At 45.1% G+C, this 21,886-nt stretch overlaps 1 protein-coding gene across 1 annotated transcript; it reads left to right on the forward strand.

Annotated features, from left to right (window-relative positions):
* Positions 1–1,119: 1,119 nt before the first annotated feature.
* LOC135626227 (alpha/beta hydrolase domain-containing protein WAV2-like) lies at positions 1,120–21,780 on the forward strand. Its single transcript, XM_065131395.1, has 8 exons — positions 1,120–1,512; positions 3,230–3,265; positions 3,361–3,439; positions 3,567–3,621; positions 3,695–3,811; positions 18,197–18,361; positions 20,922–21,174; positions 21,444–21,780. The coding sequence occupies exons 1-8, from the start codon at positions 1,275–1,277 to the stop codon at positions 21,461–21,463; spliced, it is 963 nt and encodes a 320-aa protein (XP_064987467.1). The 5' UTR covers positions 1,120–1,274; the 3' UTR covers positions 21,464–21,780.
* The last annotated feature ends 106 nt before the right edge of the window (positions 21,781–21,886 follow it).

The raw sequence follows: 21,886 nt of genomic DNA on the forward strand, positions 1-21,886 counted from the left end.
AAATATGAGTATAAATTCCACATTTTTTTTAATTTTTAAAAATCATATATAATTTTATCTTGCCATTCGGTTCACTAAAAAGGATTTATATTGAATCACTATTCACAAGACAAGATGGTTGATACCGGTTGAATTTTGAGACTAAAATTTTGATCAATTCCTATGAGATCTTGTTTTAAAACAATATTTATGTGCCTTTATTATTTTTTTAAATTTTAAAATTTAATATTATTTATCTTAAATAATTTTTAATTTTCTTTGTCAAAATCACACCCACTATTACTCTCAAAAAGAATAAAAGAAAATGATGATGTAATGATGGTTTACTTATAATAATTCATTTTAACTTATATGAGAAAGATTACTGGTAAGAAAGTGTTAGCTAGTGCAATTGATAAACATCTTGACAATTTATCATAAAGTTTTAAGTTTAAATTTTATCTTTATCATTAATCTTTTAATATATATATATATATATATATATATATATATATATATTACTTGTAATAATTCATTTTAACTTCCACGTGAGAAGATCGAAGACAATTGGATAAGTAGTCTGAGACTAGAAATGTAGATCTTCAGAATCCGGCACCATGACAGTTTCTAAACCACTTAGAATGAAGACAAAGCATGATCTAGATGGAGCAGATGTTTTAGAGGCCATGACCCTCCTCCGTCAAGACTTTCAGTAGGAACGGGTGCGGATCACCTGTCTTGCTCGACGCAGAATTTGTCGTTCAATTCAACATCCAGTTGGAGAGACTCGACCTTTCCGGTGGGTCAATTCGTGGGCCCCGTCGGTTGCTTTTGTGAACCCAAGGAGGACCCTGTTTCCTGCGTCGTCCCAGACAGGTAAGCTCCATAGGAAAACGAGAGGGCATGACACCTCTTTCACTGACGTGGCGAAAGATTACTGGTAAGGAGGAGACAGGCGGGACCTCACTTGTCCTGAACGAGTCCAAAAACAGGAGACAGGAGTGGTCGAACCGTGTCGTTGCGTTGATGCATGAGGCCACCATTTGCTATGGAAGAATGACCCTGTTCCCTGCTACGCCTTAGCCAGGAGTAGTCGAACCGTTTCGTGGCGCAAGGTGAGAGGTCAAAAGAGAGGCTCGCATGTGCTTGCGACAGAGCATCTTTCCCGTCAAACCGGACGCCCCGCACGTGCGAGTTAATCTCGCTTTCGCTATCCCCAAGGACGGCGTCTCCGGACCTGGGACCTCGTTCCGTGTTGCCGGCCACCCGTTCGACGGAATTCCCCGGAAGCAACGATGGTTTCGTTCCTGAAGGCGCTGGTTTACGGGGCGGGGGGCGTGGCGGTGGTGGGGATGGTGGCGCTGGTGGCGTTCCAGGAGCGACTGGTGTACGTCCCGGTGGTCCCCGGACTCGCCCGCGCCTACCCCTTCACCCCGGCCCGACTCCGGCTTGACTACGAGGACGTCTTTCTCCGGGCCTCGGACGGCGTCCGCCTCCACGCCTGGTTCATCAAGCACTCCCCTCCGAAGCCAGGTGGGTGCCAGAACCTTCTTGATCTCTCTACAGATCTCTATCAGGATTCTTGCTGTTCTTTTCTCGGGACACCGGTGGATCCCCTTTTGAATTGCACGATTTCTCTTCAACAATGCTGAAATTTAATTTTTATCTTTGAGGAAACGAAAAAAAAAGGGGTTTTCTACTGTTCGGCGGACGGATCTAGATGTAGTAAGGTTCCTTGGAGGTGCCTGCTTCATTTCTTCTATTTTTCCTTGTGATCGCCGAGTCTCCTTGTGTGCTTGATCTTAACGAGGAGGAAAAAAGAGAAGAACTTTTATTAGTATTAGTCCCTTGCTTTCTTGTATGTCTTCGGTCATTTTCTTTTGTAGTTCAGCGTCTTGCAAGTTAAGATCAGGGTATCATACATGATGTTCTCGGGTTTAACCTATATTTAGGTTGTAATTATTCGTATAGTTTATGCTTTCTGTTAACTAATATCCGAATCTGGTGACGAACCGCCGTTCTTTCTCTCCATTCCAGTGTCCAACTATTGTTGACGAGGGCATGAAGCTTATTGCCTTCTTCAAATTTCCACAATACTTTTTGCTATATATTTGAATTGTGTCCCATCACTTCCATTATCTTGAGATGCAATGAATGACTTTCTTTCACATTACCGTTGCAGCTATGTTGATTTTTCGTAACAATGGTTGAGTTATCTTATCAAAAACTTAATTTTTGTTTGTTGGTGTTAAAACAGTTAACATGATGAAGGAGAACATCAGTTGTTGTACCATGATAAACAATTAAAATGGTTTCATTTTAACATGTAACCTGATAAAGAGTTAACATGTTAGTTATGCAACTGGAGTAGCATAGATATGTAGGATTTCATTAATAATTGCCTGCTGTAAGAACATCAATTGTTGTACCATATATTGTTTTATGATAAATTAAAATGGTTTGTGCAATCACAACAACTTAATACAGGTATTGGTTTAAGAGAAAAAAGTTTGATAGTGGATGAAAATGAAGAACAAAGGAGTGGAATGGTGTGGAGATCGCCTCAGGAAGTATTTCAGGAAGCCTGAATGAAATTTATCTTGAGCATTGTGCATCAGCACTTGATTGAAGAATTTTACTTGAAATGGCTGGAGAAAGACCTGATATGCATCAAGAAGACAACAAAATATAAAGAACAACTAATTAGATATCAGAGATGTAGATATCGAAAGATTAATCCATTAGAGACTCCGCCATCTTATGCAGTGGTTGAGAAATTAGGTGTTATAGGTGAAGCTGCATGGGATAGTTATATGCACGAAGTTACGGTCTTTCTTTATTCTGACTAACTGGCCTCATAGTTCAAGAGTGAAATATTAATTTTTACGAGTTATGACTTATGATACAAACAAGTTTCATTTGATTGCAATTTTGACTTTTCCCTGGTAATGATTACTGGGATAGTATCTATGACCTACCTAGAATGATGGATAAGATTGCTGCTTTTTTGGCATAAGCTTAGTTGGATCCTCACTGTGTAAACTTCGCCTGCTATGGTGGAGGCACTGCAGTAACTTGTGCTCGAGCCCTATTCAGTATAGGTTTTTGTTTTGGCTTCATGAATAGGTTAATAACCTGTTGAATTTTTTTCCCTCAGCAGTTCAGTCAGTGTAACAAGAAGACATATATATTCTTTTGGCACTTCAATTACCTCTTCCCCTTTTGTGATTATCATATCCTTGTTCTGCAGGTCCAACGATACTCTTCTTCCAAGAAAATGCTGGCAGTATCCTGAAAATTTACATCTCTAGGAGGATATATCTTGTAATTCAGTTGTTGTTGGATTTTGCAATATTGGAGGCCTTAAACTCAGTTGCTTAGATATTGCTCACCGTCTTGAATTTGTCCGGATAATGATGCAGAGGCTGCAATGCAATGTATTCATGCTTTCATACAGAGGGTATTCTTTTGCCCCATGATTTACTAGTGTCTTGATTGTTGCTATCTGAATTTTGGCAATTAATACAGCTTATGCCATTTATGTTTGTGTTTGTGTAACCATGAAAAATGTATGCATGATACAACAGGTATGGAGAAAGTGATGGTCACCCATCACAGCATGGCATTATCATGGATGCTCAGGTTTGTTGATGTGTGTTTTGTTTTCTCATGTTATTGGATTATTTATGATAACTGGAGTTTTATTTCTTATTAGGCAGCATTAAATCATCTAACACAGAGAAAAGATATTGACACATCAAGAATAGTTGTCTTTGGGAGATCTTTAGGAGGTGCAGTTGGAGCAGTGATTGTAAAAAATAATCCTGATAAGGTATATATTTAAAACCAGCTATTTGTTTCTGCAATCTATGTAGTTGTTGCTTTAGATGCTATAGTTGTAATATTGAATTGTAGTATCAAGTCATTGCTCTTCTTGAATGATTGTTCAACAATTACCATTTGTTGACTGTTATGCCTGAAATCTTCTCCTTTTTCTTTTTTGATGTCTAGTTTGCTTTTTTTGCTTGTATGAGTTTTAAATGCATAGAATATAAGGTAAGTTTCCTTGCTTGGAAATGTGTCCTTGCCTTGGTTGTATTGCTCATATAGCATCTGGATTTTGACATACTGTCACGAACTTAGCTGGTTTTGCCTAAGTCGTGCGGCACCCTTGCATGTCCGTCCGTAAAGGTCAGGTTCCCCAAAACCTCCTATGGTCCCTTAGGACTTGCAAAAGAGAAAATGGGTTAGAGAAAACGCCTCATTCGGGATTCACAAAAAATCATTTCAGGAAACACTTTATAACCAATGCAAATTACAAATAGACTTCATAAGTTCTGAACGGTCGCACAATAAAGGATCCAAAATAGTCCACTACAGACCGAAATCCCCACAAGTGCCTACATGACACAACCTTTGTTTGTAAGCTTAGGACGACCACCAAACACAACTAAAATGGGTCTGTTAAGGTTTCGACCATCCCTCTACATGTTGTACCGAGTATAAACAAACCAAGAGACACGGACATAAATGAGCATTACATTAAACACCTCGTTTACAGTTTTGTCCGTAACATTCTCCTCGACTTATTCCTTCAACGTCCTCGTCGAAGCCTTTGCCGACGTTGTAACTCCTCACCTTTGCTGAATCTTCAATCTTCTGCTCCAGCTACAATGCACCTCCTGGCTCCCAACTGTTCTCCGCCGCCGTTGTTGAGTGGTCGAACTTTTGATCCGTTATGCTGCTTCAACTCGCCAATAACTCTGACTCTAGTGTGGGGTTGGCTGAGTTGTGTTGATCCCTGTTGGTTCCTGCGGATCATTTAGATGAAGGAAAAGACCATCTTTACTATGTGCCAGTCTCTTAAATGCCTCATGCTGCTTGAACTGAGTGGATGCTTGTTAGAGTTTTAACAAGCATCGCCTCGCAAACTTTTGAAGTTTTTGGTCCTTTCTCCACAAAATTTGCCCATCGACTCTTCTTTCACTTAGTTATCATCGCATCACTTTCGCTTTTGATTGACATTCTATTTAGAAATGAAGCGAATAATCTACTCTCAGTAGCACTGATCACAATTGGTGAGGATTTGACAACTATTGTCTTCCATTTGATTTCTTCGAAGGGTCTTTGAACATGTGTAAAGCCCCTCTACTGGATAGATAAGAGAATTGGGGTACTCAGTTTCACCCATTCTCTTAAGAGTTAAGAAGACAATGGTTACTTGATTTCGCCCGCCTCCTCGAGGGTTGTACTGGCCTTCGCCTACTCTTTGCTCACACTTCTGAAGTACTTGAAGTGTTTGCACTCCTTACGTTTAGTTAGTTACTGTGATTCACCTTCTCTAATGCTATTGAACTTCTGAAATGCAAGAAGTTTTCACCCCAACTTAGAGTAAGTCTCTGATAGCTTTGGTCACCTCTGAGATTATAATGTCTTCTCCATCAACCCAGCCGTCTACTCCACTGAGTATTAAAGGTACAACACTGCGTACTGCCTGCTTCGTTCGTTGGTCGTACACTCTTGCATCGACCCGAAGTCCTCCACTTTTAGCTATCTTGACGAGAAGCTCGTTGACACCGATCTTACGAAGTTCCCTGGCCTCTGCCCTTCAGCCTTATCTTGGTACTTAGAGTTTGCCTTTGCATTCTCCACCTCCTCGGCCCCTTTCACGACCAAGCCTCTCCCCCCATAAGAGTAAGGGGTCGATGACTTCACGAAAGTCCCGTCTCTGTGATACCATGGCGCTGCCATGCCCATGGCCCTACTATCCGTCGCCTCACATCTGCATCCCTTTCTTCGCGATCGGTAGATCTGTCTTTGTGGCACTCCTCCGAGTCCACCTCCATTCTAACCGATCCTTGGTTTTGGGTAGCTAAGTCTCTCTGGACTCGTCGTCACTTCTTCGCCCCTTTTGACCCCCTGCTTCAATACCTCTGTGTTCTCCAAGCAGTTCCCCTTGGTCGATGGAAAGACAGACTGTAACTCCCATGCATGGCCTCTGCCATCATGTTGCAGGGTTTGCATCAATTCTGTTTTCCTTTGCTTCCTTGGTAGCAACGTTCGCTTACTCGGCCTTGTCCTCTGACTTGTCGAGCTCTCTTAAGCGAATATGGGCTTTGAAGTAGTCCAACTCTCCAGTCGCTCGATCATACCTCTGTATGATCAAGTCCCTCCCATGGGACTCATTGGTACTTCCATTTGAACTTTTCCCTCAGTGGTACACAGCCCCTATATGCTGATGACCAAGGCTTTCATCTGATGCAAAATTCGATGCACGCACGGAAGACCCGTCTTTGTGGTACCATGGCTTTCACTCCTTGAATTCATAGCCCGTCTTGCCGTCATATTGTTCACCGAAGTGGAGCTCCTAGTAGCTCCCGATTATACCTTTGTATGATATAGTCTCTCACGGGACTAGATTCGTGTGTATCGCATTGCCACGAACTGTTCCACCACGATTCGCTGCACCATTGTCACGGACAAACTTCTAAACAAGGTGTTTGATGTAATGCTTATGTATGTCCGTGTCTTTTGGCATGTTCATGCCTTGTACAGAATGTAAAGGGGCGGCCGAAGGCTTAATAGTCCCATTTTAGTTGGGTTGGTGGCCTCTTTAGGCTTGTAAATAAAGGTTGTGTCATGTGGACACGCTCGAGAGCTTTTCGGTCTGTAATGGACCATTTTACCCTTTGTTGTGCCACTGTTCAGAGCTTGTAAAGTCTGTTTGTAATTTGCTTTGTCTATGAAGTGTTTTTCGGACATGTTTGCTTGTGGATCCCGTTTGAGGCGTTCTCTTTAACCCGTTCTCTCTTTTGTTGGTCCTAAGGGACAATGGGAGGCTTCGGGGAGGCTGACCTTTGCGGACGGACGCGCAAGGGTGCCGCACGACTTAGGCAAAACCAGCTAAGTCCGTGTCATATGGTATCAGAGCGGGACAAGCACTCATAGAAACACTTGACATGCAAACGTGGGGGACCTAGCGGGGCTGCGTGAGGGCAGTCAGCACATGCGCGACCGTTTGAGGGAAAACGGGCATGGAGATGTAGGGAAAAGAGTCGCTCAGAGGAGCGGGCATCTGAGATTGGCATTCAGAGGAATGGCCAACCCTTCGCGCAAGAGGCACCACGAGAACAGGCAAGCTTAGAAGAATCTGGAGCGCACAAAGGTTGGGATGGCTGAGTTTGAGCTACGGCTCAACGTTGACAACTTTACTTGATGGTGCTCAAGGCAAGCGAGGCGCTTGGCAAAAGGACGAGACCATGCAAAGTGGAATGAGTTGCTCAGCGACCGAAAGAGTTGTGCAAAGCTCACAGAGGTGAGGGGAATTGCTAACTCGAAGAATTCGGTACTCATGCATGGGCTTGTATGCGGACGATGGATTGTTCGTGGCCATCCCAAGGCGACCGAGACTCGGCGCCATGGAGCATTGAAACTTTCTCTTCGGCATGCGAAGGATACGTCCGGAGGAGGTTGAAGTGTGCAACGAGTTCAGCATGTTGCTAGGCCTGGAGGGGTGCAGCGGTGGTTGTATTGACGTGGAGGCGCAATCTAGCAAGTGCGTTTGCAAGAGGCAGAACAATGCACAGTTTGTTCAGCAGATCGGAGTAGTCCAAGGGGATGGTGGTCTCCGAAACGAAGAGAGATGTTGCTCAAATGGGATAGTTATCCAGGAGGGATAAGTCCCGGCTCTCCAGAGGGAGAATCATGTGCGACGGACTGCACATGTTGAGGAGGAGTACCTCAACAAAACAACAACTCCACGAAGCTCGATGGACTGAGCAAGCGGCGAGGAGTCGTCGCATGATCTCGCTTGAGAGAATGCATTGGTGGATGCATTGCGAGATCAAGTGGGGGAGCGACCCAAAGCAACTTAAATGAAGGCACACTTGGAGTCGATGTGGAGATCGGACTCAAGGGAGGGCTGACCCGTGGAATGGTGGGCACGAGGGCCACCATCGACTCAATGCAAAAACGAGGAGCGGAGCAACTTGGGTGTAACTTGGTGAAGTACCCAAGCCGCATGAAGGGAGCCAGCAGAGAAGTTGGAACATGGAGCAGACGCACAGTGCTTTCCTTAGACAGAGGTCAAAGACATGAACTCTTGCAGAGGCAAGAGTAGGATCATGTTGTTCCATGGGTCCTTCATTCTGACGGAGCGGACTCATCTTGCATGGTGCCAAAGACGAAGGGAGCTTCTAGGCACATGCACCTTATCTCGGAGGAGCATTTGATGGAGGAACTAAGGCGACTCAATTTGCGGAGGCGAAGTTGGGTTCAGAAGGCCTTAGCACGGGGCAAGAGGACGCAGAGGCGGGTACTCTTGAAGAATATGCCACAGTGTTGCCATTCAAGTTGCCATGAAGGAAGCAGTGCGCAGCGGAGATTGTGCTGGTAGGGGCAGAGGCCCAGGATCCAGGCAATGGTGCACAATTTACAGCGAAGTCGGTGGACTTCGGGAGCTTCTAGGCGACGGACTGTCCTAGAGCGGTGCTTCATCTAGGTGTGACCCAAGAGTGGGTGGATGAAGGTCGATTGCCAAAGGAGCGAACAAAATCGAAGGTGGAGGAGACCCTGCGATGTATTGGCAGAGGCCACACATGGAGGGTTCACAATTCGAGTTTATTCCACAAGGATCAGAATGCAATGGAGATGTCACCAGGAGGCGACATGGTGCAGCGGATCGTGGTGGAATAGTTCGTGGCAATGCGACACACACGACACAGTCCCGGGAGGGACTAGATCATATGGAGGTATGATCGGGAGCTACTGGGAGCTCCGCTTTGGTGAACAACACGACGGCAAGAAGGGCTATGGATTCAAGGAGTGAAGGCCATGGTACCGCACAGGCGGGTCTTCCGGGCGTGCACCGAATTTTGCATCGGATGAAAACCTTGGTCATCAGCATATGGGGGCTGGGTTCCACCAAGGGAAAAGTTCGAATGCAAGTACCAGTGAGTCCCATGAGAGGGACTTGATCATGCAGAGGTATGATCGAAGCAGCTGGAGAGTTGGACTGCTCCAGAGCTCATATTCGCTTAAGGGAGCCCGACAAGTCAGAGGACAAGGTCGAGTAAGCGAACGTTGCTACCAAGGAAGCTAAGGAGAACAGAATCAGTGCAAACCCTACAATGTGATGGCAGAGGCCATGCATGGGAGTTGCAGTCTGTCTTTCCATCGAACAAACAGACTGCTTGGAGAACACAGAGGTGTTGAAGCAGGAGGTCGAAAGGGGCGAGGAAGCGACGACAAGTCCAGAGGGACTTAGCTACCCAAAATCAAGCAATCAGTGAGAATGGAGGTGGACTCAGAGGAGTATCACAGAGACATATCTACTGATTGTGAAGAAAACTGATTGTGAAGAAAAGGGATTCAGAGGCGAGGCGACGGATAGTAGCGCCATGGGCATGGCAGCGCCATGGTACCGCAGAGGCGGGACTTTCGTGAAAGTCATTGATCCCTTGCTCTCACGGAGGGAGAGTGCTTGGTCGTGAAAGGGGCCGAGGAGGTGGAGCATGCAGAGGCAATCTCCAAGTACCGAGACAAGGCTGAAGGGCAGAGGCCAAGAAACTTCGTAAGACCGGTGTCAACAAGTTTCTCATCAAGATAGCCGTAAGTGAAGGACTTCGGGTCATGCAAGAGTGCACGACCAAGGAACGAAGCAAGCAGTACGCGGTGCTGTACCTTTGCTACTCAGTGTAGTAGGCGGCAGGGTTGATGGAGAAGACGGTACAATCCCAGAGGCGACCTCATCTATCAGAGAATTACTCCAAGTTGGGGTGAAAACTTCCTGCATTCCAGAAGTTCAATGGCATTGAGAAGGTGAATCACAGTAGCTAACTCAACGCAAGGAGTGCAAACACTTCAAGTGCTTCAGAAGTGTGAGCAAAGAGCAGGCGAAGACCAGTAACCAGCTCGATGCATGAAGTACAACCTCGAGCAGGCGGGCGAAGTCAAGTAACCTTTGCCTTCTCAACTCTTAAGAGAATGGGCGAAACCGAGTACCCCAGTTCTCTTATCTATCTAGCAGAGGAGCTCTGCACAAGTTCAAAAGACCCTTCGAAGATAATGGAAGACAATAGTTGTCAAATCCTCACCAACGGTGATCAGTGCTACTGAGAGTAGATTGTCCGCTTCATTTCCCAACGAAATGCCAATCGAAAGCGGAAGTGATGCGAACCTACTTGGATGTGACAACTAACTGAAAGAAGAGTCAATGAGCAGATTTTGTGGAGGAAGGACCCAAAACTTCAGAAGTTTGCGAGGCGATGCTCGTTAAAGCTCCAACAAGCATCCACCCAGTTCAAGCAGCATGTGGAAATTTTGAGAGACTGGCGCAGTAAGGATGGTCTTTTTCCTTCATTTGGGGGATCCGTAAGAATCAACAATGATCAACACAACTCAGCCAACCCCACACCAGAGTCAAGAGTCATTGGTGAGTTGAAGCAGCATGGCGGATCAAAGGTTCGACTACTCAGAAACAGCAGCGGAGAGCAGCTGGGAGCCAGGAGGCGCATTGCAGCTAAAGCAGAAGATTGAAGACTCAGCAAAGGCGAAGAGTTGCAGTGTTCACAAAGGCTTCGACGAGGACGTCGAAGGGATAAGTGGGGGAGAATGTCACGGACAAACTTCTAAACAAGGTGTTTGATGTAATGCTTATGTATGTCCGTGTCTTTTGGCATGTTCATGCCTTGTACAGAATGTAAAGGGGCGGCCGAAGGCTTAATAGTCCCATTTTAGTTGGGTTGGTGGCCTCTTTAGGCTTGTAAATAAAGGTTGTGTCATGTGGACACGCTCGAGAGCTTTTCGGTCTGTAATGGACCATTTTACCCTTTGTTGTGCCACTGTTCAGAGCTTGTAAAGTCTGTTTGTAATTTGCTTTGTCTATGAAGTGTTTTTCGGACATGTTTGCTTGTGGATCCCGTTTGAGGCGTTCTCTTTAACCCGTTCTCTCTTTTGTTGGTCCTAAGGGACAATGGGAGGCTTCGGGGAGGCTGACCTTTGCGGACGGACGCGCAAGGGTGCCGCACGACTTAGGCAAAACCAGCTAAGTCCGTGTCACCATGTCACTTTCTGGTGACATCTCCATTGCATTCTGATACTTGTGGGATGAATTCGGATTGTGATCCCTTAATGTGTGGCCTCTGCCAACATATCGCAGGGCCTCTTCCACCTTCGATTGTGTTCGCTCCTTTGGCAATCGACCTACGTCCATCTGCTCTCAGGTCACACTCAGACGAAGCACAGCTCTAGGACAGTTCGTCACCTAGTAGCTCTCGAAGTCCACCGACTTCGTTGAAATTGGTGCACCATTGTCTGGATCCTAGGCCCTTGTCCCTACCAGCATAATCTTCGTTGCACACCGTTTCCTTCATAGCAACTTGATTGGCAGCACCGTGGCATATTCTTCAAGAGTACCCACCTCCGTGTCCTCTTGCCCCGTGCCAAGGCCTTCTGAACCCAACTTCGCTTTCGCAAGTTGAGTCGCCTTAGTTTCTCTGTCAAATTGTTTCTTCGAGGAAAGGTACATGTGCCTCGAAGCTTACTTTGTCTTTAGCACCATGCAGGATGAGCCCGCTCCATCAGAATGAGGGACCCATGAAACGACATGATCCTGCTCTTGCCTCTACAAGAGTTCATGTCCTTGACCTATATCAAGGAAAGCTCTGTGCCTCCGCTCCATGTTCTATCTTCTATGCCGGCTCCCTTCATGCGGCTTAGGTACTTCGCCAAGTTACACCCAAGTTGCTTTGCTCCTCGATTTGCATTGAGTTGATGGTGGCCCTCGCGCCCACCATTCCATGAGTCAGTCCTTTGTTGAGTCCGATCTCTATATCGACTCTAAGTGTACCTTCATCTTGTGTTGCCTTGGGTCGCTCCCTCATTTAATCTCGCAATGCAGTCCCTAATGTATTATCTCAAGCGAGATCATGCGACGACTCCTCGTCTCTCGTTCAGTCCGTTGATTTTTGTGAAGTTATTTTGAGGTACTCCTCAACATGTGCGGTCCGTTGCACATGGTTCTCCCTCTGGAGAGCCGGGACTTATCCCTCCTGGATATCTGTCCTGTTGGAGCAACTTTTCTCTCCGCTTCCTTCTCTCAGAAAGTTTCGGAGACCACCATCCCCTTGGACTACTCCGTCTTGCTGAACAAATTGTGTATTATTCTGTCTCTCACAAACGCACTTGCTAGATTGTGACTCCACGTCAATACAGCCCCTGCTGCACCCCTCAAGGCCTAGTAACATGCTGAACTCGCTGCACACTTCAGCCTCCTATGGACGTATCCTTCTAATGCTGAAGAGAAAGTTTCAATGCTCCATGGTGCCGAGTTTCGGTCGCCTTGGGATGGCCACAAACACTCCATCGTTCGCATACAAGCCTGTGCATGAGTATTGAATTTTTCGAGTTAGCAATTTCCCTCACCTCTGTGAGCTTTGCACAACTCTTTCAGTCGCTGAACAACCCATTCCACCTTACATGGTTTCATCCTTTACCAAGCGCCTCGCTTGCCTTGAGCACCATCAAATATGGTTGCCAACGTTGAGCCGTAGCTCAAACTCAGCCATCCCAACCTTTGTGCGCTATGCATTCTTCCCAGCTTACTTGTCCTCGTGGTGTCTCTTGCGCGAAGGGTTGACCATTCCTCTAAATGCCAATCTCAGATGCCCGCTCCTCTGAGCGACTCCTTTTTCCTACATCTCCATGCCCGCTTTCCCCCAAACTGTCACGGACAAACTTCTAAACAAGGTGTTTGATGTAATGCTTATGTATGTCCGTGTCGTTTGGCATGTTCATGCCTTGTACAGAATGTAAAGGGGCAGCCGAAGGCTTATAAGTCCCATTTTAGTTGGGTTGGTGGCCTCTTTAGGCTTGTAAATAAAGGTTGTGTCATGTGGACACGTGCGAGAGCTTTTCGGTCTGTAATGGACCATTTTACCCTTTGTTGTGCCACTGTTCAGAGCTTGTAAAGTCTGTTTGTAATTTGCTTTGTCTATGAAGTGTTTTTCGGAGATGTTTGCTTGTGGATCCCGTTGGAGGCGTTCTCTCTAACCCGTTCTCTCTTTTGTTGGTCCTAAGGGACAATGGGAGGCTTCGGGGAGGCTGACCTTTGCGGACGGACGCGCGAGGGTGCCGCACGACTTAGGCAAATCCAGCTAAGTCCGTGTCATATGGTATCAGAGCGGGACAAGCACTCATAGAAACACTTGACATGCAAACGTGGGGGACCTAGCGGGGCTGCGTTGAGGGCAGTCAGCACATGCGCGACCGTTTGAGGGAAAACGGGCATGGAGATGTAGGGAAAAGAGTCGCTCAGAGGAGCGGGCATCTGAGATTGGCATTCAGAGGAATGGCCAACCCTTCGCGCAAGAGGCACCACGAGAACAGGCAAGCTTGGAAGAATCTGGAGCGCACAAAGGTTGGGATGGCTGAGTTTGAGCTACGGCTCAACGTTGACAACTTTACTTGATGGTGCTCAAGGCAAGCGAGGCGCTTGGCAAAAGGACGAGACCATGCAAAGTGGAATGAGTTGCTCAGCGACCGAAAGAGTTGTGCAAAGCTCACAGAGGTGAGGGGAATTGCTAACTCGAAGAATTCGGTACTCATGCATGGGCTTGTATGCGGACGATGGATTGTTCGTGGCCATCCCAAGGCGACCGAGACTCGGCGCCATGGAGCATTGAAGCTTTCTCTTTGGCATGCGAAGGATACGTCCGGAGGAGGCTGAAGTGTGCAACGAGTTCAGCATGTTGCTAGGCCTGGAGGGGTGCAGCGGTGGCTGTATTGACGTGGAGGCGCAATCTAGCAAGTGCGTTTGCAAGAGGCAGAACAATACACAATTTGTTCAGCAGATCGGAGTAGTCCAAGGGGATGGTGGTCTCCGAAACGAAGAGAGATGTTGCTCCAACGGGACAGTTATCCAGGAGGGATAAGTCTCGGCACTCCAGAGGGAGAATCATGTGAGACGGACTTCACATGTTGAGGAGGAGTACATCACAAACAACAACTCCACGAAGCTCAATGGACCGAGCAAGCAGCGAGGAGTTGTCACATGATCTCGCTCGAGAGAATGCATGGGTGGATGCATTGCGAGATCAAGTGGGGGAGCGACCTGAAGCAACTTAAATGAAGGCACACTTAGAGTCGATATGGAGATCGGACTCAAGGGAGGGCTGACCCGTGGAATGGTGGGCACGAGGGCCACCATCGACTCAATGCGAAAACGAGGAGCGGAGCAACTTGGGCGTAACTTGGTGAAGTACCCAAGCCGCATGAAGGGAGCCAGCAGAGAAGTTGGAACATGGAGCAGAAGCACAGTGCTTTCCTTAGACAGAGGTCAAAGACATGAACTCTTGCAGAGGCAAGAGTAGGATCATGTTGTTCCATGGGTCCTTCATTCTGACGGAGAGGACTCATCTTGCATGGTGCCAAAGACGAAGGGAGCTTCTAGGCACATGCACCTTATCTCGGAGGAGCATTTGATGGAGGAACTAAGGCGACTCAATTTGCGGAGGCGAAGTTGGGTTCAGAAGGCCTTAGCACGGGGCAAGAGGACGCAGAGGCGGGTACTCTTGAAGAATATGCCACAATGTTGCCATTCAAAGTTGCCATGAAGGAAGCAGTGCGCAGCGGAGATTGTGTTGGTAGGGGCAGAGGCCCAGGATCCAGACAATGGTGCACAAATTACAGTGAAGTCGGTGGACTTCGGGAGCTACTAGGCGACGGACTGTCCTAGAGCGGTGCTTCATCTAGGTGTGACCCAAGAGTGGGTGGATGAAGGTCGATTGCCAAAGGAGCGAACAAAATCGAAGGTGGAGGAGACCCTGCGATGTATTGGCAGAGGCCACACATGGAGGGTTCACAATTCGAGTTTATTCCACAAGGATCAGAATGCAATGGAGATGTCACCAGGAGGCGACATGGTGCAGCGGATCGTGGTGGGACAGTTCGTGGCAATGCGACACACACGACACAGTCCCGGGAGGGACTAGATCATATGGAGGTATGATCGGGAGCTACTGGGAGCTCCGCTTTGGTGAACAACACGACGGTAAGAAGGGCTATGGATTCAAGGAGTGAAGGCCATGGTACCGCAGAGGCGGGTCTTCCGGGCGTGCACCGAATTTTGCATCGGATGAAAACCTTGGTCATCAGCATATGGGGGCTGGGTTCCACCAAGGGAAAAGTTCGAATGCAAGTACCAGTGAGTCCCATGAGAGGGACTTGATCATGCAGAGGTATGATCGAAGCAGCTGGAGAGTTGGACTGCTCCAGAGCTCATATTCGCTTAAGGGAGCCCGACAAGTCAGAGGACAAGGTCGAGTAAGCGAACGTTGCTACCAAGGAAGCTAAGGAGAACAGAATCGGTGCAAACCCTACAATGTGATGGCAGAGGCCATGCATGGGAGTTGCAGTCTGTATTTCCATCGACCAAACAGACTGCTTGGAGAACACAGAGGTGTTGAAGCAGGAGGTCGAAAGGGGCGAGGAAGCGACGACAAGTCCAGAGGGACTTAGCTACCCAAAATCAAGCAATCAGTGAGAATGAAGGTGGACTCAGAGGAGTGTCACGAAGGCATATCTACTGATTGTGAAGAAAAGGGATGTAGATGCGAGGCGACGGATAGTAGGGCCATGGGCATGGCAGCGCCATGGTACCGCAGAGGCGGGACTTCCGTCAAAGTCATTGATCCCTTGCTCTCACGGAGGGAGAGCGCTTGGTCGTGAAAGGGGCCGAGGAGGTGGAGCATGCAGAGGCAATCTCCAAGTACCGAGACAAGGCTGAAGGGCAGAGGCCAAGAAACTTCGTAAGACCGGTGTCAACAAGTTTCTCATCAAGATAGCCGTAAGTGAAGGACTTCGGGTCATGCAAGAGTGCACGACCAAGGAACGAAGCAGGCAGTACGTGGTGCTGTACCTTTGCTACTCAGTGGAGTAGGCGGCAGGGTTGATGGAGAAGACAGTACAATCCCAGAGGCGACCTCATCTATCAGAGAATTACTCCAAGTTGGGGTGAAAACTTCCTGCATTCCAGAAGTTCAATGGCATTGAGAAGGTGAATCACAGTAGCTAACTCAACGCAAGGAGTGCAAACACTTCAAGTGCTTCAGAAGTGTGAGCAAAGAGCAGGCGAAGGCCAGTAACCAGCTCGATGCATGAAGTACAACCTCGAGGAGGCGGGCGAAGTCAAGTAACCTTTGCCTTCTCAACTCTTAAGAGAATGGGCGAAACCGAGTACCCCAGTTCTCTTATCTATCCAGCAGAGGAGCTCTGCACAAGTTCAAAGACCCTTCGAAGATAATGGAAGACAATAGTTGTCAAATCCTCACCAACGGTGATCAGTGCTACTGAGAGTAGATTGTCCGCTTCATTTCCCAACGAAATGCCAATCGAAAGCGGAAGTGATGCGAACCTACTTGGATGTGACAACTAACTGAAAGAAGAGTCAATGAGCAGATTTTGTGGAGGAAGGACCCAAAACTTCAGAAGTTTGCGAGGCGATGCTCGTTAAAGCTCCAACAAGCATCCACCCAGTTCAAGCAGCATGTGGAAATTTTGAGAGACTGGCGCAGTAAGGATGGTCTTTTTCTTTCATTTGGGGGATCCGTAAGAATCAACAATGATCAAAACAACTCAGCCAACCCCACACCAGAGTCAAGAGTCATTGGTGAGTTGAAGCAGCATGGCGGATCAAAGGTTCGACTACTCAGAAACAGCAGCGGAGAGCAGTTGGGAGCCAGGAGGCGCATTGCAGCTAAAGCAGAAGATTGAAGACTCAGCAAAGGTGAAGAGTTGCAGTGTTCACAAAGGCTTCGACGAGGACGTCGAAGGGATAAGTGGGGGAGAATGTCACGGACAAACTTCTAAACAAGGTGTTTGATGTAATGCTTATGTATGTCCGTGTCGTTTGGCATGTTCATGCCTTGTACAGAATGTAAAGGGGCAGCCGAAGGCTTATAAGTCCCATTTTAGTTGGGTTGGTGGCCTCTTTAGGCTTGTAAATAAAGGTTGTGTCATGTGGACACGTGCGAGAGCTTTTCGGTCTGTAATGGACCATTTTACCCTTTGTTGTGCCACTGTTCAGAGCTTGTAAAGTCTGTTTGTAATTTGCTTTGTCTATGAAGTGTTTTTCGGAGATGTTTGCTTGTGGATCCCGTTGGAGGCGTTCTCTCTAACCCGTTCTCTCTTTTGGTGGTCCTAAGGGACAATGGGAGGCTTCGGGGAGGCTGACCTTTGCGGACGGACGCGCGAGGGTGCCGCACGACTTAGGCAAATCCAGCTAAGTCCGTGTCAAAACGGTGGCGCGTGCTAGCTGCCCTCAACGCAGCCCCGCTAGGTCCCCTACGTTTGTATGCCAAGTGTTTTTATGAGTGCTTGTCTCGCTCTGATACCATCTGTCACGGACTTAGCTGGTTTTGCCTAAGTTGTGCGGCACCCTTGCGTGTCCGTCTGCAAAGGTCAACATCCCCGAAACCTCGTATTGTCCCTTAGGACCTACAAAAGAGAAAACGGATTAGAGAAAGTGCCTCACTCAGGATCCACAAGCAATCATTTCAGGAAACACTTTATAACCAATTCAAATTATAAACAGACTTCACAAGCTCTGAACGGTTGCACAACAAATAATCCAAAATGGTCCACTACAGATCGAAATCCCCATAAGTGTCCACATGACACAACTTTTATTTGCAAGCCTAGGACGACCACCAAACCCAACTAAAATGGGACTGTTAAGCCTTCGACTGTCCCTCTACATGCTGTGCCGAGCATGAACAAACCAAGAGACACAGACATACATGAGCATTACATTAAACACCCCGTTTACAGTTTTGTCCGTGATAATACGCAGGCGAATTTTAACACTAATAGTCCTGTTTTTCTTTTGAACCTTTATCTAATAACAAAGGATTTGCAAGACCAACTTTTGTTGATCATTGAGAAAAAAAAAGAAGATTATTAATGGTGTATCCTGTAGTATTTGACTAGATTGATGACTTATTCAACATTTTTTTTTGTTATCGTTTCTGTAAAGTTTAGAGTGGTTTTACACTAAATGAATGCCTTAATACCACATTAAGATGCCTTTTAGCTCTTCATTGCCTGCACATGGTCTGTAAATTTTTTTTTTTTGTGAACATATTCTGATGGAATTTATTGGTAGTTTTGCAAATTGTATGCTTTCGACTATAATGGTCTGAATATTTAATGCTCGTTCCAGGTTTCTTCTCTTCTATTGGAGAATACTTTCACGTCTATCTTGGACATGGCTGGCATTATGTTTCCTTTCCTAAGATGGTTTATTGGCGGCAGTGGGTCAAAAGGTCCAAAGATTCTCAATTGTATTGTACGCTCACCGTGGAGAACCATTGATATCATCGGCAAGGTAAGTATCCATATCCATGGGAAACTCTGCTGAGCTAGGTCATGGATCTTGTTTTAAACTGTCACTTTCTCTGGGAGTGTTTATAGTAGATTAAGCATTCAGAAATTCCATTCATATTGCAAACTAGTTAACATCTTATATCAGCTTGAACTGATTAACTTTTCTTTCCATATGAAAATGTAAATTGCTATATGCATAAAAACAGCAATAAGAATTTTTCTTAATATCTGGGATGTTAATTTAATTTATATGTAACTTGCTTTTTGTGATATGTCCTTAGAGTTAGTAATCATAATTTCTTAATTCCTGGAATGTTAATTTAGTTTGAATATAACTCGCTTTTTGTGATGTCTTAGTTGATCATAACAGATTTTTTCTTTTGTTTCTTTAAAATTGTAGTGTATCAATATGTTAGAATATAACGTTTCATTCTTCAAAACTGGTTTAGATTGAAGCAGATAAAGAAGCTGAGAAAGTGCAGATTTTAGCAACAGGAAATCAGTCATATGGAAGAATTATATCCATTTCATTTTTCATAAAAGAAAAAGTACCATTTGGAAGATAAGAACCAAGTGTTACTTCTTGTAACCCTTCAGATGCAATGCAAGTAATATTGCAAGGGTCTTGATACACTAATTTACCCATTTCAATTTGGTATATTCACCACATTATCTCCTTATGTGGAATCAATTAGCTGATAGAAACTGCTTCATCTTGTGCCGACCATAATTTGGGAGCTATGTTGTGAAATAATTGAATGTTTCTAATGGAGTAATAGTAAATCTAAACTCAAGTGGACCAGTTTTTCAATGCAACTCTTTAATCACTATTTGACAGCCATGATATCATACAGTTTAGAAGTGTCGTGTATATTACTTATTGCGAGATATGAACCTGTGAAGTTTGGCTGCATTGATATCCATATCGACATGTTCATGTGTTAATAAGATGTAATCAATTGGAAAGGATTGAGATTATCTGTGTTGGAAATAACACTGCCATTATCTCATGATTTGTATTTTACTGGTTATTTGTAATAAGTTACCATTTGAGTTCACATGATTTGCAACAGCATGCAGCTCCAAGGACACTAGATTAAGAACAGAGCCATAACAAACTAGTCTTTATTGAACTTTGTTAATATTAGCAAAAATTTTCTTTTGCCATTAGAAAGAGAGTAATATGAGCTTTTTATGACTCTTAATAAAACAATCATTGATTAAATCTCAATCTTGTACTAATACTTGCTAGTGGCCAGACCTATATGGTACTAGCTAGTATGGTTCACATTTCAACCTTTGATATGGGCGGTGTCAATTCTAGAGAGAGGTTGGGAAGGAGTGAAAAAATAGGAGGAGGCGGTGGAAAAGAAGGGGAAGAACGGTAGGAGGCATTGAAGTAGTTGGAAACACAGTAGGAAGGAGGCAGCTGCCATGATGCCACAGGTTGGAGGATGAGGAGGAGGAGGAGAGCGAGAGTGCTCAAGATAAAGAGAGAGAGAGAGAGAGAGAGAGAGAGAGAGAGAGAACAAGGGAAAAAAGGAAAAAAAAAAAAAACAAAGAAAGTTGTGACGAGAGAATAAGGAAAAAAAAGGGGAAAAAATGAAGAAAGTTGTAACAACTGTTGGACATTAGGAAAAAGGTACTGGCAGTGGATGGTGATCTTATCATCTGGTACAGTATGGTACCTGTCTAGTAAACCTGGCCTGGTGAGCTTACTGAATAGTACAACACATATCAAACTGAACCAGATGAAATCTTCTGATCCATGTCCCATTTGACTGTTGGATTGGTAAATCCAGCCATGATCAGCAATCAAGGCTTTATTTTTCTATATAAGACCGTGATCAGCATCTCAGCGAGCAGATGAATAGGAAGGTGTTAGGGAAGAGATGAGAACAGAAATACAGGAAGAAATAACTAACCTAAACAAAACTCATCATTTGAAGGATAATCTTATTAACATGCATACAATCAGACTGATGCTTACAGAGGTTACTTAAGGCCTAAGCTAACTTAAAGAAAAAATCAAATTCTAATCTAATCCAAAACGTATTACAAATAGGTAAGAATCATAGCCTAAGGACTAATCTTAATAGAAATTGTCCTAATTAAAAAACTGCACAATAAGACACCTTCGCGAGATTGTCCCGGACAATGAATCTCAACATATTTATGACAACTCAATAATTGGATGAATATCTACCTGAGTAAAGGAAAAATTGAGCTGAACACAATTTGATATAATCTTAGACTTAAACAGACTGAACTAGCAAGACTTGGCTGCGAGTTGTCCTGCATCATGACACCAGTGTTCAACATCTCTCAGATCAAATTTATGGGACCTCCTGAACATGAACCATCCTTCTCAATCAGGAACCTGGTGATCATCTATAACAATTCCAGAGCTCTCCATAGTTTCCATCACCTTCAAGAAAGAGTTTCGTCTTTGGATCATATATTTTCATGTTTAAAAATTGGACTTCTATTTTTTACCTAGGTGCTTGTTTTAATACATGGCTCTTGCAGAATTTACTTACTTGTTCTGTTCTGTGATGCAGATTAAGCGGCCGATTCTATTTCTATCTGGCTTGCAAGATGAGTTGGTTCCCCCTTCACACATGCAGATGCTGTATTCTAAAACTGTAGAAAATAATTGGGATTGCAGATTTGTAGAATTTCCAAATGGCATGCATATGGATACATGGTTCTCTGGTGGAGATAGATACTGGAGAACAATCCAGTTGTTTTTGGATCAGTATGTTCCTGAGATAAAGGAGGGCAACTTGAACTGCCAAGTTGATGATGACAAGGGTAATCCATCTGATTAGATCTTTTGCAGCTGTGTGATCTGAAGCTGACAAATTTGATGAACTTTGATATCATGTAGATAATGCTTTTGAAGTATATACATGCATGTTCCGTCACATTGGTCCTCTGCATAGTGGTTGACTCTTGGTGATTACTGAAAATTATTGCGGGCATGGAACTAGTTATATTGTTGCTTTTGTATCGTTAGATTTTGTCTTGAAGTAGTTCTCTTCTCTTGCTTCTTCATGACATATGGTTCCATGCCCTCATAGATGGTGATGCAGCAGGATGATGGGCCATGTTTGCTGTTGAAAAGCTCGTCAAACACTCGAATAGTGTCCCAGATGCTCCAGCAATTTTATTCTCTAATGGGACCATCAATCAGGTTCATTATTCAGTTCACCCCGGCAATTTAACTAATTCTTCCTGTAATTGCCCAGAAGGTGCCGAATTTTGTCTCTGATCTTGTCTCTTAAACCTTCACAATATTGACACATATTGTTACATGAAATGGTGCTGAAATTTTGATTTTTGCCGAGATAAACATTATACTTGTATTTTTGAACACAATCATCGGAAAGTATAAGTTTTTCTTTTGGATTCAACATATGAATTTTGTAATTGGAAGAAGATGATTGTTTGTTGTTCTTGCTAGGGATTTAAATAGGTGTTCGAGTACTCGCCTAGGTGCTCAGGTGAGGCAAGGAGAGGCTCG

The sequence above is a fragment of the Musa acuminata genome, chromosome BXJ2-11 (assembly GCF_036884655.1).
Source record: "Musa acuminata AAA Group cultivar baxijiao chromosome BXJ2-11, Cavendish_Baxijiao_AAA, whole genome shotgun sequence".
Lineage (NCBI taxonomy): Eukaryota > Viridiplantae > Streptophyta > Magnoliopsida > Zingiberales > Musaceae > Musa > Musa acuminata.

Coding starts and splice junctions, on each gene's coding strand:
- LOC135626227 (XM_065131395.1), top strand. CDS start 1,275: ATGGTTTCGTTCCTGAAGGCGCTGGTTTACGGGGCGGGGGGCGTGGCG. Junction 1,513..3,229: donor GCACTCCCCTCCGAAGCCAG/GTGGGTGCCAGA, acceptor CTTGTTCTGCAG/GTCCAACGATACTCTTCTTC. Junction 18,362..20,921: donor CCATTGATATCATCGGCAAG/GTAAGTATCCAT, acceptor TCTGTGATGCAG/ATTAAGCGGCCGATTCTATT.